Source organism: Myotis lucifugus, unplaced genomic scaffold (assembly GCF_000147115.1).
Source record: "Myotis lucifugus unplaced genomic scaffold, Myoluc2.0 scaffold_51, whole genome shotgun sequence".
In the NCBI taxonomy this organism is placed as follows: domain Eukaryota; kingdom Metazoa; phylum Chordata; class Mammalia; order Chiroptera; family Vespertilionidae; genus Myotis; species Myotis lucifugus.
In genome coordinates, this window is record NW_005871099.1 from 6216981 (window position 1) to 6234803 (window position 17823).

A 17823-nucleotide genomic window follows, 5' to 3' on the forward strand; every position below is an offset into this window, starting at 1 on the left:
ATGGAGCACAATATGTGACACATTCTTAATGCTCAGGATATGCTGGATATTATAATTATATAAATATTAATAATAATTATTATTACAACCCTCCTTGTGGATCTGTTATGCGCTGATTTTATGCTGCCTAACATGTTTCTGAGGAAAGATCACAATTTAAACTGCCAATGTTTGAACATGGGGAAGTACAAATTTTGGTATGCTCATTTGCAAAGTGGGGATAACATCACTTATTTTGCAGAATTGTGTGGACATTATAGAGCCACTGTTTCCTAGCAGATGTACTTCTGATTCAAACTAGTAAGGGTTAATTTAAATAAGTGGCACTTTATCAACCAAATCACCCATTTTTTAAAATTTTGAAATTTCAGTAATGTGATCCTAGTGCATTGTGGGAAATAATCAGTCAAGAGCATTCCTAGTCTTATCACCCTCTCCTCCCAAAAAGCGAATCAAATTTCCTATACAAGAAAATCAGTTTTGTGGTCAAGATTCTTATAAAGTAAGTGAATCATCTGAACCAAATTGAAGCTGCCTAGAGTTATCCAAATAGCTCTGATTTGATCAGCTCAATTTGAAGCAAAAAATCAGCCAAGCCAATTGAATGGCACTTCCCACTAAAGAAATTGTTTGAACCTCTAGATAGGACCTCTATATAGAATACTCTCCATGTATTATGCCCCACTATGCACGTCTCTGAGGAAGCCTGACAGAGAAGTGGCTTAATCCTTAAAATTCAAAGCACATTCATTTGTATCATATGCATTTCTTACCACAGCCTAGGCTCTAGGACAGCCGTGGGCAAACTACGGCCCGCGGGCTGGATCCGGCCCGTTTGAAATGAATAAAACTAAAAAAAAAAAAAAAAAGACCGTACCCTTTTATGTAATGATGTTTACTTTGAATTTATATTAGTTCACACAAACACTCCATCCATGCTTTTGTTCCGGCCCTCCGGTCCAGTTTAAGAACCCATTGTGGCCCTTGAGTCAAAAAGTTTGCCCACCCCTGTGCCTAGGAGGTGGGGGATGGGGGAGAAGGCAGAGCAATGTGCATGGATTGGAAAGGATTAGCTTGGATTACTGAGCATATTCCCTGAGTCATGTGGTGTCATGTGGTGTTACATGGTCAGTGGGGGTGTTAGTAAAACTTCAAAACCAGACTTTCCTCTTTTCCCGGTGGGGGCTGGGTGGAAAGAAGCAAAGGAGAGGAAAATGGGGGACATCTGTAATACTGTCAACAATAAATAAGAGAAGTAAGACAAAGCTTTATTTTATTTATTTATATATTTCCTCTCTTTTAGAGAAAATATCTATACATTAAAAAACAATGTTGTTGTTTTTTTAATCTGAATGAAGTATCTGAAAACAATACCAGTATGAATTTGTAGACCACACGCAAAGCACATTCTATAATATTTCTCTTTTTTTTCAACTATCTATTGACAAATGCAAATGCAAAGGGACAACCATATAAATAACACTGAGGCTAAACTATTGTGTGGAGGATCTAGTCAATCTTATCTTGATCTCAAACTTTTAAAAAAATCACATTAAGGAAAATGAAAAACTAGCCAAAGAAGAACAGAGATTCAAATTGATCCTAGCTGAAAAGATGATGTAACTATTGGCAAAGAATGATGAATTGGCAATTAATCAAAATAAGACAGCTTATTTTGCATGATTCTCCATAAACATCACAGTTAAAAGACATTAGAATTCAGGGGGTCATTTTTCTTTGCAATATTTATGCTGATAAGGTGATACAGTTTTGTTTTTACCTATAGTATCAGAAGGATCTATAAGGCATACTTTAACTATGACTATCACCCTTATCAGTTTGAAGTCTAAGGAAATCTCTGCATGCTGTCTATACTTCCTGCACACAGTAGGCACTAAAATGTCTCTCTTTTCTTTATCTCTAGTTCCTAACAATATAATGAGCCAATGACCAGGTGGCAAGCACCATGTATACAAGCAGTTCTCACCCAGGGGCAATTTTGTCCCCCAGGAGCATTTCTTAATATCTGGAGTCAGTATGGTTGCCACAACTAGGTAGAAGGTGAGGATGTTGGAGATTCTATAATGAAAAGGAGAGCCTCCTCCATCCCTCTCCCCTTACCCACCGAGCCCAACAATACAATATGTGGCCCAAAACATCAACAGAGTCAAGGATAAGGGACCCTGATCTATACTGATATTCACTGTGGCCAAAGTATAAAATATAATTTGTTTCATTTATTTATTTTTTATAATTTATAAAGAATATAGAAAACAAGAAAAAATGGAGAAGAAGAAAAGAATGAATGGCACAAGTCATAAAAGTTGAAGGAGATGAGAGGCTCTGGAATCCTTTTGGGAAGGTCATGTGGGAGAATCAGGGGGTTCTACCTCCATGCTGAGCAGTTTTGGGCAAGTCCAGAATGAGTCTACTCTACACTGTTGGCTGGCAAATGAGGAAACACAATGCATTCTCTAGTCATCTTAAGTCCAGAGCACTTCCTATCTAGCATGGTTTGAAATGTATTTGAGCCATGCTCACAAATCCAGGGAAGCTAAATGTGTTTACCATAAGCAACTTAAAACAAAAACAGGGATACCTTTTTCAAAACACTCCGTTGATAAGATGGTGCTTAGGGTTACAGTTATCAGAATGTTTGCAGAGGTAGGTCCTGGTCACCCACCTTCTTTCTTCCCTAAGATCGTTCCCCCAGTAACTGGGAGTAAAAATGGAAGATTGGGCAGCTTCTTTAACTCCTTCCTGTTAACCACAATAAGCAGGAAAAGCTGAAAAGACTAATATGACACCATATGTTTAATTTAGAATAAAAGTATAAAATAAAATGGTTGTAATTCTTTTCAAGTCTAGGCATGAAGGACCTGATACTAGTCTAATATAATCTTATAGAAATAAAATTATTAAATATTTTACAATGACTGTTTTCTAATTTTTAAGTGTATATCCAAGCATTTGTGTGGCTTGACATTTTAAACATCATATGAAATTATTTTATTACATTGTTACTTTTAATTCATGAGGGTGATAACAACCATCTTAAATATTTGCTCTTTTCTCCCTGGCTAAGCTCATTTAAATTGGTGATCATTAAGACTAACAACTCAAGAATAAAAGCTAATACAAGAATCTAAGTGTATATTTGCAGTGCTTTAAATTTAACTTCTTTCCTCAAATTAAACAGATATTATAAGTGACATGTTGATGGACTGCATAACTTTGACTTTGATACTCTTTGCAATCTCCTAATATAAATAAGGATGAACATGTATGTAAAAAGTAGTTAAAATATTGCATGAGCTGAGATACTCTAAGGCAGCGGTTCTCTACCTGTGGGTCGCGACCCCTTTGGGGGTCGAACGACCTTTTCACAGGGGTCGCCTAAGACCATAGGAAAACACATATATAATTACATATTGTTTTTGTGATTAATTACTATGCTTTAATTATCTTCAATTTGTAACAATGAAAATACATCCTGCATATCAGATGTTTACCTTACGATTCGTAACAGTAGCAAAATTACAGTTATGAAGTAGCAACGAAAATAATTTTATGGTTGGGGGTCACCACAACATGAGGAACTGTATTAAAGGGTCGTGGCATTAGGAAGGTTGAGAACCGCTGCTCTAAGGGAAGGCACTGACTGAGGTTGATGAACTTTCTGAACAAAAGTCCAGGAAAGCTTGACCTGTGCTTATTTGCAAGCTGTCCTTAAATGAGCATGTCCTTTAAATTCTCCTGTGAAATATGTAGAATGTGCAATGCTGTTGAGATATTTTTCTTGCTAAAGACCCCCTTCTATATGTCCTTACAGTAAAAACTATGGCCCAATTCTTAGTCCTTGGAGTCTACAAAATAATGTTTTTCTGTAGGCCATCACTATGATTACAAAAAGACAGTGTGGGTGGGGAAGAAAAGGATTAAGCAGAGAAGAGAGGTATCAAGTGTCATAACAATGCTCTAGATTGCTATGCAATTAATTCTCTTATGCTGGTCACATAACCCTGTAGGTTTTGGCTTCCTCATTAGTCAAATAAGGGATTGGGCTGAGAGGTCTCCTGGGAACTTTTAGTTTTGAAGTGCATGCAGTGTGTACATATGGCTCTTTGTAGTAATTAAAATACCTTATTTGTAAACCATGCTGAGCATAGTTATTTTTACTGTTTTATTCTTATCTCAGCGAGTTATCATACTATGTGTATAGTTTGTTTGGATATGTTTGTTTTTCTTGGAAAATGATTTTATGAAAATATTTTTGGAGTAATATTTACAGTGAAAAATTCATTCTCTCTTATTCCACAATACACTAATACTGTTTTTCCTAATTCAGAGCTGCAAACATGGGGATTAATTACATGTTATGCTCTACCAATAATTTTGTTTACTTCTAAATCCACATTCCTGATTTTATATGTCAAATTAACATTCAAAATTATTGACAGTGAATTTTAATTTCATAGTAAGCAGTATAATGTAAATATAACTCTGAATCAGGGGCATACTAAATATAGCTCCAGAATATGAACTAGCTGTCATTTGCAACTGTCCTACAGCTAAGTAGAAAGTTACATTTGCCATGCTTTCTCACTGAATAGACTCAACAGTAACTATCTTCCATGTAAAGAAATTACAGTGAAAACAAATTAATTAAAGGCTGTTTGCATGTATCACCAAAGATATAAAAAATGAGAATGCAATCTTTGTTTCTTAGAACCTAAATTCCCTTTCAATGCAAACGTCACCCTCAAATGTCTATCCAGGGACCCACTAAGTATCTAACTTTTTATTATATAAAATAATAATACCTTATCATTTTTTGATACTTATAAACTCAAATTTCCATTAATAAATAAAACCATGACCTAGTGTATATTGTCACCATCTCAAAAAATATCAGACTGCTACAAGAATGATCAGTTGCTATAGTATCACCACCAACTATTAGATATAGAGAAATAGTCTTTGCATTGCAACATTCCAATTCCAGTTTGAAATACAAACTCCTTTTTAAAGAACTGAAGAACATTACATGTGCTTGAATTTAAGTTCCATTTCTCGTAAAGGCAAGGACATTTCTGGTTTTAATATATAAATCTGTTTATCTATTGCACAGAAACTTAAGAACACAGCATGTCCTACATACATAATTTATTAGCATCACAATTTTAATGATCTCTTTACCATGTATAACTTGGCTTTGATATTAAATCTATTTCTATATTAATTTATTTTTATTTATAGATTAATCTGGATATAAAGTTCAAATTAATTAATAAGATTGTGACATTTATCTTCTGCTGATAAATAATTTATATATGTAATCCATGAAGCAGCCTCATAGGGTTGTGGTTTAAAATAACCTTAAATAAAAATAACACAAGGTCTACACACATTCAAATTAGAAAAAGGACAATGGAGTTCTTTGCTTTATGTAACGCTTTAGAAACATCTATTAATATATTCAGTTTCAAAATTCAACCTTCTGTAGGCCACTAGAGCACCATTCAATATGATGTAATAACATCGTACCCAGTTGAACCAATGAAAAAAAACCTACACAACATCAAATAGTAATCAGTTCTCACTGAGGGAATAAATTAGGTCTATATCATTTACATCTTACATTAGTTCGGTTCACCAAACATTAATTGAATACAGGGACTCGAGTCTGCTAATTAATGGAATGTCAATGATGAATAAGGTGACTTTGTGGTCCCCTTCTCCCAATATCTTAAGGTCTGCTATATTTTGGAATGTTTTGATAAATATTCCATTGGATATGTTCACATAGTGTAATGGGAGTAAAAAAAAAAATAAAGTGGTTTATTCTGGAAATTCAGAGATATCTTCTTGTTGGAAATGGCATCTCATTGAATCTTGAAAGGTAAAACAGATTGGTCAGCTGAATGATGAAGAGGACACTGCAGTCTGAGAGAACATCTTGAATGATGTTACAAAGCAGGTCATATATTTGGAAATAGAAATATTTGTATTATCGGAGCATGAAGTTCAACACGGACATGATCGGGTATAAGACTGCAGAGGTCATAGGAAGGGCAGTACATTGCAAGTTCACTACTTGGACTTTCCAGGCCATGTAACATCATTAAAATCTTTTAAGCACAGGTGAGATATGGTCAGATTTGCATTTTGGATTTAAAGTTAGCAAAATGATTTACAAATAGCAGAACTCAATAAATGCTAATGAGATTGATGAATCTGTGTCACAATATATTGATTCTCAAGCAACATCATAAATCTTTTACTTCATATGTGTATGTGATGAACACAATAACTATGTACCTGGGACCCTTTTATACTATGCAAAATTAAACTTCTAATTTCAATAGGAAAATATGTGTTGTCTTCCAAACCTGTTTCTTACTTCTCTGCCCAGCTAGATGATCTAAACAGAAATTCTTACCAATTGTAATGAGTATATGCTGTACTGGGTTGAATAATGTTCTTCTATAATTCACATCCACCCAGAAACTCAAAATGGAGATTTATTTGGAAATAGTGTCTTTGCAGATGTGATTAGTTACTTTACAATGTGTTCATACTGGATTAGGGTGGATCCTAAATGCCATGGCTGGTGTCCTTATAAGAAGGCCATATGAGGACACAGAGACACAGGCACGCAGAGGGATGAGGCCAGGTGAAGGCAGAGGCAGACCTGGAATGATGCAGCTACAAGGTAACCAACAGGGAACTGCCCCACGCCCTCCTGGCCCCCTCCCCTGCAGCCACCAGAAGCTGGAGGAGAGAAATGAAACAGTTTTTCCCTTGGAGCCTCCAAAAGGAACCAACCCTGAGGACAACTTTAGATTTTGCCTTCCAAAACTGTGAGAGAATAAATCTCTGCTGTCTTAAGACACACAGTTTGTGGTTATAGCCCTAGCAAACTAATAAATGTACTAGTATACATGCAGTATTTCTTGCTTAGGCATCATGAGAGCTATGGTAATTAGTCTGTGGTTCCTACAAGAGAATATTTTCACCCTGGCCAGTGTGGCTCAATTGATTGTAGCTTCATCCTGTACAGCAGAAGCTGGTGGGTTGGGCTTCTGGTCAGGGCACATAAGCAGCTTGCAGGTTCGATCCCTGGCTGAGATGCTTGCTGAAGGTAACTGATCTCTCTCCCTTCCTCTCTAAAGTCAATTTAAAAATTTTTTGACACTACCCTGCTATAAAAAAGAAGGAACTTTTACCATTTGCAACAGCATGGATGAACCTGGAGAGCATTATGCTAAGCAAAATAAGCCAGTCAGAGAAAGATCAATATCACATGATCTCACTCATATGAGGGATATAATGAACAACATAAACTGATGAACAAAAACAGATCCAGAGACAAAGAAACACTGAACAGACCACTGTCTAACCTCAGAGAGAAGGCAGGAGATGGAGGGACAAGAGACCAACCAAAGGACTTGTATACATGCATATTAGCATAACCAATGGACACAGACACTGGGTGGTGGTGGCTTGTCCTAGGTGTGGGAGTGGTGATGGTGGGGGGTCAATCAATCATCAATCAGGGAAAAGGGTCTCCTTTATGTAATACTTTAAAATATATATATAATAAAAGCATAATATGCTAATTAAACCGAACATCCTTCTGGACGACCTTCCAGACAAAGCCGGGGCTGTGAGGGAATCCTGGGTCCCAGGTGCCAGAGGGAAGCTGGTGCTGGCAGCCGGGGGAAGGAAGGCCTACTCTTGCAGGAATTTTGTGCGTCAGGCCTCTAGTGTGTGTGTGTGTGTGTGTGTGTGTGTGTGTGTGTGTGTGTGTATATCAAAACAAAAAAATGTTTGATATGGCCTTCCCCCCAGCCTCACACTATTTTCCACCAGGATTGCATTGGGTGACATCACTAGGCTTTATTAATTATTCATCCAAATTAAGGCACATATAAAAATTGTTTATTAATGTGTCTATACTGGTTTCTCAATGTGCCAACCTTCCTTTTATGAAGACTCTGGTTAAAGCCAATTTAATATTTGTCAAAAAAGACTCATTACTTTAATCAATACACTGTGTTGGGCTTTTGTTAAATAAATGTTTGAGTGCTCCAGCCATAAATGATTTTTAAAATTATTAGACTGAGAGGTCTCTCTTCTACTTCATGTAGTCCCCTTGGTATAGAGTAAGAAGATTAGCATCGGTGTTTTGGGAGACGGCTTACTGAGTCAAAGGACATGGAGGATAGCTCTAAGTTTTAAAAAATAACAGCATGCACTTGCTTCCACTTAACTTGAGGGAAAACCAAATGTAGAGGGAGCGGAATAATCTAAAACGAGTTTAAATTCATTGAAACTGGAATTCATATTATCTTCAAGACAAGCCAGGAAACAAAAACAGTAGAAGCCCTCAAGGCTTCGAAGCAGTGGCCTGGAACTAAACTTCTCCACCTGAAATACAGTGAGCCTCTTATTTCAACCTTGAGAAGAACCTAATTGCTCAGGCAACACAGCGATCATGCAAGAGCTGATCATGGAAGAAAGATGACACACGAGGGGATTTGCAGGAAGGAGAATACACTCCAGCCGAAGCAGGGCTCACACTGAGAGTTCTCTCCCTCGAGTTTCTAGCAAACTGAAATCAAAGAGCAACCCCATTCTCTAACCTGCAGGTTCAGATAGATCTCAGATAAACCCTCGAAGGGGTTTTTAAGAATGATGAGAAAATTCACTTCTCTCTAAGAGTGATCAAAGCCTACTTCCTCCTTGCAGGGACCTTGGAGTCCACAGCACTGCTACTCCTACGAGGGCAAATGGGAGAGTGTATCTATCTGCTCTGCATTTCCCACTCACGGCTCTGAGATTCCTTTTCTCACTGAAAAATCAAACAGAGCCCTCGAGCCAACAGTTCACTGCGTTCCGGAAAAAACAGAGGACAATCTTCTCAGGGCCCACTCCAGTCTGAATTCCAGTATAGGTAAATCTAAACCATTTTAACTTGGAGAAAGTTGACCATAACAAGTGCACTTAACACATCTTTTTTTTTCCTCCCTGTATAAACATGCCTGTTTTTCTTGAAAAAGACATAAATATAATTTGTATTCTTTTTTTAAAATATATTTTATTGATTTTTTACAGAGAGGAGGAGAGAGTGATAGAGAGTTAGAAACATAGATGAGAAAGAAACATTGATCAGCTGCCTCCTGCACACTCCCCACTGGGGATGTGCCCGCAACAAAGGTACATGCCCTTGACCGGAATCGAACCTGGGACCCTTCAGTCCTCAGGCCGACACTCTATCCATTGAGCCAAACCGGTCAGGGCTAATTTGTATTCTTTATAAATAGACAAATAAAAAATAATCTGTTCTGGATACTGGTTATGGAAATGACCTAGTTAAGGATCTGGTTAGGGAAATGACCTGTCATCAAATTTTTGACAGTAAAAACAGCCTCTTCAGAATGATTAAACTGTTGTTTTCTAACCCCCAGGGAAAAATTTAGAGACTGTCAATTAAAACATAAATGTCATAATTTGTTTAGATTATGAGAAAAAAATAAGATGCAGATGTTTTGGTTCCTTTAAGCTACATTATTTTAATCCAAATGAATTAAAATTAAATTAAAAATTGAGTTCCTCGGTGTCTTGCCTATATTTCAAATGCTCAATAGCCACACCTGTCTAGTGATTAGAGCAGGTCTAGAACATTTACATCTTTGTATAAAATTTCCACTGGAGAGCATTGCTCTAGAGATATTTTTTGTGTCTTCTTTTTCCCCCTAAAATGACATTGACATTTGTATTAGCTTCCTGTTACTGTTATAACAAATTACCAAAAATATGGTAGCTTAAAAACACACAGGGATTTGTTCTCGCACAGTTTTGGAGGCCAAAAGTCCCAAATCAGTTTCATTGGGTTGAAATCAATATGTGGTCAAGACCACACTCCCTCTTCGGGCTCTTGGGGGTAATCTCCTCTCCTCTTCCAGTTCCTGGTGGCCACCCACATTCCTTGGAGAAGAGTGACATTTCTCCAATCTCTACCTCCATGGTTGCCTTGCCTCCATCTTTTTCTGCCTGCAAAACTGCCCTCTGCCTACCTCCTATAAAAATGCATGTGATTGCATTTAGAGCCCACTGAATACTCTCCCCAAATCAAGACCATTAACTTGCCCTGGACAGTGTGCTCAGTTGGTTTCTCTCTCTCTCTCTCTCTCTCTCTCTCTCTCTCTCTCTCTCTCTCTTTCTCTCTCTCTCTCTCTCTCTCTCTCTCTCTCTCTCTCTCTCTCCAACCTCACTTCTCTTCTCTCCCTTCCTCTCTCTTTAAAAATCAATAAATATCTTTTTTAAAAAGATCATTAACTTAATCACATCTGTAAAAGCTTGTCTTATCAAGTAACAGGAAGTAGAGCCAACTATCTCTAGAAGGTCATTATCCATTTATTACAACCTATTACAATGCTATTTTTCTTTTTTTTTTCTTTTTTTTTTTCCACTGGGTTAGTTATTTTTTTTTTAATCTTTATTGTTCAGATTATTACATTTGTTCCTCTTTTTTTCCCCCCCATAACTCCCCTCCTTCCAGCTCCCACCCCACCCTCCACCCTCACTCCCCACCCACTGTGTTCATCCATGGGTGCATGATTTTTGTCCAGTCACTTCCCGCATCTCCCACACCCCTTTTCCCCCAAGAATAGTCAGTCCATTCCCTTTCTATGTCCCTGATTCATTATAATCACCAGTTCATTCTGTACATCAGGTTATTTATTCACTTGATTCTTAGATTCATTTGTTGATAGATGCATATTTGTTGTTCATTATTTGTGTCTTTACCTTTTTCTTCTTCTTCCTCTTCTTAAAGGATACCTTTCAGCATTTCATATAATACTGGTTTGGCGGTGATGAACTCCTTTAGCTTTTCCTTATCTGTGAAGCTCTTTATCTGACCTTCAATTCTGAATGATAGCTTTGCTGGATAAAGTAATCTTGGTTGTAGGTTCTTGGTATTCAGCACTTTGAATATTTCTTGCCATTCCCTTCTGGCCTGCAAAGTTTCTGTTGAGAAATCAGCTGACAGTCGTATGGGTATTCCCTTGTAGGTAATTGAGCCTCTTTCTCTTGCTGCTTTTAAGATTTTCTCTTTGTCTTTTGCTCTTGGCATTTTAATGATGATGTGTCTTGGTGTGGTCCTCTTTGGATTCCTTTTGTTTGGGGTTCTCTGCGCTTCTTGGACCTGTAAGTCCATTTCTTTCTCCAGATGGGGGAAGTTTTCTGCCATTATTTCTTGAAATAGGTTTTCAATATCTTGCTGTCTCTCATCTTCTGGAACTCCAATATTAGGCCGCTTAAAGCTGTCCCAGAGGCTCCTTATACTATCTTCACACTTTCGGATTCTTTTTTCATTTTGCTTTTCCAATTGGGTGTTTTTTGTCGAATCTTTGGTTTGATTCTTTTGCTCGTCTGGTCTGCTATTGGGTATAATATTCTTTATTTCAGTCCCTGTATGCTTACTTTCTAATTTCTTTATCGTAGCATCGAGGGTCTCATTAGTTTTCGTGAGGCTCTGCACAAATTTATGGCAAGCCCTCAAAATTGCGATTCTTAGCTCCATATCCTCCATTTCTGTCATGCTTTTTTGTCTCCGCATCTTTTATGCTTTCTTGGTGCACCCCCTTGTGGTCTCTGTGCGCAGTCTTGTTCTAGCCAAGCCTTAATTGTTGTAGTTAACACTAGAGGGATTTGACCAGCAGACCGACTGGCTGTAGGAATCTGGGGAGGCACTAGTCCAGCCCTTGCCTGAGGCGATCGGCAAATGGCTCTGCTCAGGGCCTGGGAGGGGCGGGCTCAACAGGGCGGGGGGAGGGAGCAGCTATGGCCGCTCTCAGTCCGTCCCCAAGGGCTCTGCCTCTCTGTCCCAGCAATCGCTGCAAACCTCGGAGGGGCCGTAGCCAGACAGTCCCGCTTCTCCCGTTTGAGGCAGGGTCCCTAGAGACTCGCCCGGATCTGTAGCCCAGAGTCTGAGACTCACTCCTGAGTGAAAACGACAACCGCGCCCTCAGCCACCAGCCTGCTTTGCGCGCGCACCGCCGCACCGCCGTACCTTTAAATTTTCCACACTGCGCCTCCTCTGTGCATCGGACTGCTGTTGTTTTTGCTTCTAGTTGAAGAGTCCCTCCTCAGCCAGCCTTCCTGTGGTTCTGGTTGATGTCCGTTCCGACCTTTAGCTGTATTTTTGAAGTGGTTGTTTACGGCGGCGGTCTCCGGTGTTTACCTACGCCGCCATCTTCGATTCTCTACAATGCTATTTTTCAACTTTCATTTTACTTTATTTGATCCTATGTTGCCAATATATCATTACTCCACTGGCATCTATAGGCATCTATAGGTATAAATGTTAATACATTTACCCAAAGGGTATGATTTCTCCTACAAGAAAGGCATATGCAGTAGAATATCCAGCTTCCTATTTAGTTTCAGATATTTTTCCTTCTTGCGTGTTGTGTTTGCCAAAGCCCAAGATTGATGGAAAAGTCCATGGTAGCACTAACTCAAAACTTTACAAATCGACTTACAATGATTATAGAACACATTGTCATGTTTCACAGTCAGAGGGCTATTTCCTTTTGGCAAGCTGCTTTTATCATTTACTATGAGTTCTAAAGTAATTTAATTGGTTATGTTGGTTTTCAAATAATTATTTTTTTTATTGCTTAAAGCATTACAAAGGGTATTACATATGTGTCCTTTCCCCCCCCCCCGCCCTTGACAATACCCCAGCTTCCCCTACCCCCCAGTGTCTTATGTCCATTGGTTATGCTCATATGCATGCATACAAGCAACAAATAATTATTTTTAAAGCTATCTCAAAAAGAAGATACATGTCTAGATATCATAATGAGAATAAAAAAAGAAACAGAGTTGGCTGTAAAAAACATGCCAAACCTCAGAGGGAAGGCAGGGGAGGGGAGGGTAAGAGATTAACCAAGGACTTGAATGTATGCATATTAGCATAACCAATGGACATGGACACTGTGGTGGTGGGGGCTTGTCCTGGGGGGTGGTAGTGGCTGGGGAGGGGTCGATGGGGGAAAAAGGAGACATATGCAATACTTTAAACAATAAAAAATAAAATAAAATAATACTACTCAAAACAATTAGACAAATAGATAAAGACAACCCAATAGAAATATGGGCAAGATTCCTGAACAAACATTTCAGAAAAGACCAGTAAGCATACCCTCTTTAAAAATCAAGAAAGTGTTCATTAATGCTAAAATGAGATATAATAATAAACACCCACCAGAATGGCTAAAACAATACTAAATGTAAAAATTTTTTGAGCAACTAAACCCTCATACATTGCTTGTAAGAGTCTAACTTGATACAATGACTTTAAGGAAAGTTTTTGTCATTTAATAAACTTTGGAAAAATGCATGTGCTAACTTGGTATTACCCCTTCCTTGGTCTACATCCATGAGAAATGTTTATGAAAATCAATAAACAATTCTATGGAAATAATCAAAACCAGAAACACTCAAATGTTCACAAAGAAGAAATGAAAAAATAATTGTATAATCTTCATATCATAGAATAATCATACTAATGGAAATAAATACCTTAACAGCATGGATAATTCTCACAAATGTAATTAAGGAGGCCCAAGGAGTACTTTTGGGGTGAAATATGCATCTTTTATTGACCTGGTGCTGGTCACATGGGTGCTCACTTTGCTGGAATTAAGGAGCAGGAAAGCATAACGGAGGTGCTGAGCTTTGGCATTATACCCACTTACCTGGATTCCCTTGCAGCTCACACTCAGGATGTGTGTCTTTGAGCAAATTTTAACTTTCACAATTTTCATCCATATAAACACTATTAGATTAATTAATGGCCTTTATCTATCATGGCAAGTTTTTCTTACTCACTGTGGTATTGAAAGGACATGAATTTATGTTCGGACTCATTTTAGGCTTCACCTGAAGAGTTAAAACTTCCTCCCAAAGATCTAATTCTCCTGAAGACCTAACTCTGTGTTTCTACTCATTGTATTTGCTATAATAAAGTGATGACCAAATAAAATAAAGGCCTATAGAACTGTAAAAATGATCTCCGTGGTCCCTTTGTATTAACCAGCTTAGTGTATAACAATGTTTCTCATGAATAAAATATCATTTGGTCACCATTACAGTGACAACCTTCACTAATCTCTGTAATTAAATTCTTACAGAGGTGAACATTTTATATAGTTTTTGTTATTAACTACCAAGTATTTGGTTAATCTTAAAAAGCTTGCCCAATAGTGCATTTTCCCATTTACTGGTTATAGTGAGCTTTCATTTTTATGGGTCTACAGGAAGCGTTAAGGGAGAGTGTAATAAGAGATCCCTTGCATAAAGCTGATATCCCAATTCCATGTCCTGCCCATACCCAGCATCCCTCCTCCTCCAGCCAACTGGAAGAATGGGAATGGGAACAAAATTTCTTGGTAGGAGAAAGACATATTTTAAAAGAGAGTTCATATTCTAAAGCCAGTGTTTGCAAATCATGAGTTTGTAGATTGAATTTATACTACATAGTGGCCTCAAACAGCCTCCAATAATCTTTCAGGTCATTGTGTGTCCCTAAGGTAATTCTGTGCTTATAGAAGCAAATGAGCAAAGATAAGTCATCTCTAGGTGCCACCATCAACCTGGCCTAAAAGAAGTTCCACAGATAAAGTTTTGAAGAATTTGAAGTCCCAGGCAAAAAGATGGGTTAGTGGAGGAATAAGGAAGAGAGGATAAGCAGGTAAGAGGGCTAAGAAGATGAAGAAGGAAGGAAGAGGAGGAAATGGAGGAGACAGAGAAGAAATCAAGCAATACTTTAAAAAATAAGCAGAAACAGTAGTAACAGAATTAAAATCCCCCCAAATTCTCATAGTGGAATCAGTAGAACTATGCAAAATGTATTTTTAAAAAATAAAAAACGGGAGTTTAAAAAAAATATATCACGATTAAAAAAAAAAGATGGCCAAGTAAATTTGAAAAGGAGCAAATAAAACATATAGACAAGTACAATGTAACTGCCATTAAAACTTGGTGTTTGGTTTTAGAATGGTGATGCTACAATGGAGCAGAACTGGAAGAAAGCTCTTGGAATATACTCAAAATCCATCACAAAAAGCCAAAAAGGTGGGTAATAACATAGGTTTCTCTTTTTAAGTATTTCATAAGACTTCAGGCAATTTTACCAACAAGCTTTGTTGTTTTAGCTAACTGAACAAAATTGCTTCCCAATCCTTAAGATATTCTTAAGCTATTCTTACATAACGTGTTTGTGAGTAAATGTAAACATATATTTATAACAAAAAACCTTATATTTTACTTATATATAAAAACAGAAGGCAGTTTACTGTCAGAGAAAGCAAGCCATCCTATATAATAAAAGGGTAATATGCAAATAGACCAAACGGCAGAACAACCGAACAACCAATCAAAGCGTAATATGCTAATAATATGCTAAGGCTGCTCAACTGCTCACTATTATGTACACTGACCACCAGTGGGCAGAAGTCAGCTGGTCGACCAGTCGCTTTGACGTGCACTGACCACCAGGGGGCAGATACTTTGACCAGTAGATTAGCTTGCTGCTGGTGTCCTTCTGATTGGGACTGAGTGAGATGTGCTGGACACATCCTGGAGCCCTCCCGCAGTCCCTCCGCGACCTGATCGTGCACCGGTTGGGTCCCTCAGCCTGGCCTGCACCCTCTCACAATCTAGGACCCCGCGGGGGATGTTGGAGAGCTGGTTTCAGCCAGATCCCGCGGGCCACTCCCCTTGGGAGGGCGCCACATGCAGGGATCATGGTTGGTGAGTGCTGCTGCAGCAGCATGAGCCTCTCCTGATTGGGACTGATTGGGCGCGAGCCTGTGGCAGGCACAGTGGGACCAGGATAAGCGGGAGCAGCAGGTAGGAGCTGCAGGCGGCGTTGGGCTTCGGGTTTTGGTCTGATCCCTGTAGGCCACCCAGAGGGACCCCACGCATGCACAAACTTGTGCACTGGGCCTCTAGTGTTAAATAACTGAAAATAAACAGGCCACAATTTACATGAAGACTTTACATGAAGATGGCAAAACCCACCATGAATTTCATGTGTGATACTCACAGTAAGAACAGCCGTAGACTTCAATTCTGAGCCCGATGCGGCCTTCTCCATTCCAGTCCAGAGGCACGAAGCGCACGTAGCGGGCAACAACGGGATGCTGTAAGTCATGCCGGACCACACTGTCAGAGTTGACGTTCCCGGGAAATGCCTGGGGGGCGGAAATCAGATCAACAAATTAGGGAGAAAATACCTTAGAAACAACCATGTTTTCTACCTGCAAAACTAAACTTAATTTTCTTATCTGATGCCAGGACTTTATATTCTTCACACCAAAAGCAATTTGTTAAAATAAAAGGGAAAAAGAAAAACGAGAAAATGATAATACAAATACATATACTTCCTTTATTTGAAAACAAGTCCAGTTTTATTATTTTTTTCAATCCTCACCCAAGGACATTTTTTTTCCCATTTGTTTTTAGAGGGAGTGGAAGTCAAGGAGGGGAAGAGAGAGAGATGTGAGAGAGACACATTGATTGGTTGCCTCTTGCACTCACCTGAACAGGGCCCAAGATGGATCCTGCAACCCAGGTTCCCGCTATGGAATCTAACTGCGACCTTCCAGTGCAAGCTTATGTTCTATCCACTGACCACATTGGCCAGGGCAACAAACCCAGTTTTAAATGGAAACTGAGCCGAAGTTCCATGGGTCCTTTAATATATGTCAATATACCCAGATGTTAAAAGAATGAAACACCATATGGTACCCACTGTAGGGAACAGTAAACATTTAAATTGTGAGTTCTAACATTTGAATTGCACAATGAATAATTTTTCCTGAAATCCAACCCTATTTCTTGCTTTTAAAAAAAATCCCCTTCACATTACCTTCCTATGCCACCATTACAAAACTGACAATTTTTTCAACATCCATTAGGTAAGAAGAACAAATGACTATGTTGTACTTTTTTTTTTCTTTTTAAGAAATGACAGAATAAGAAACCCACAGTCAGGAGATCCTGGGTTGTGGAGATCACATCACCATGGGCAGTATGACCAGTGACAAGGAACTGAGAGTCAATACCAATGTGGATTGTATTAGAAAAAAGACATATGGTATTTCAAAAGAAGAACTGATAACTTTTTTTAGAGAAGGGAGCAAAAGAAAGGATATAAACCTAGTCCAAGGTAGTAACATACAGGCATGGTGAGAGAAAGAGAGAAGGGGAAATCACAGGGCAGACAGCTGTTCCTCCCTCCTCAGTACACTCTTCTCTTTCTTTGAGTAACAGCCCTTGAATTTTCTTTAAAAGGTCACCCTTTCAGCACTTCTCAATCCACCTGATTTGAGACAGGCAGATGCCACTTGGTAGTACTGGGGGTGGGAGGGTGCCTAACTCAATGAGATTCAAATTAAGCACCTGTGCTGGAACAACTCTTTCATTCATTCATTTATCATTTACTGATTCACTCACTTGCTGACTCACTGACTCAGGAAATATCTGAGAGTCTTCTTTGTACCAGATACTGCTCAAATCACTGGGATATAAGAGTGAACAATATAGACAGAGTTTTGATTTTCATGGCATGTTTATTATTAAAGTACATAAGGGGGAGGAGAAATAATCCTATATAATAAAAGGCTAATATGCAAATAGACTGAACAGTGGAACAACCAGAACAACCAAACAACCGGTCCCTATGACGTGCGCTGACCACCAATGCGCATGTGCAAAACATGGAGGGTGTTGGCGTGGCGG

At 38.6% G+C, this 17823-nt stretch overlaps 1 protein-coding gene across 1 annotated transcript in view; it reads right to left on the reverse strand.

The window, feature by feature from the left end:
* The window catches only part of CNTNAP2 (contactin associated protein like 2), a 1215871-nt gene that overhangs the window by 989147 nt on the left and 208901 nt on the right, over positions 1-17823 (reverse strand). The window contains exon 4 of the mRNA XM_006088715.3: positions 16127-16274. Coding sequence (XP_006088777.1) covers positions 16127-16274 — 148 coding nt within the window. The remainder of the gene's footprint in view (positions 1-16126; positions 16275-17823) is intronic.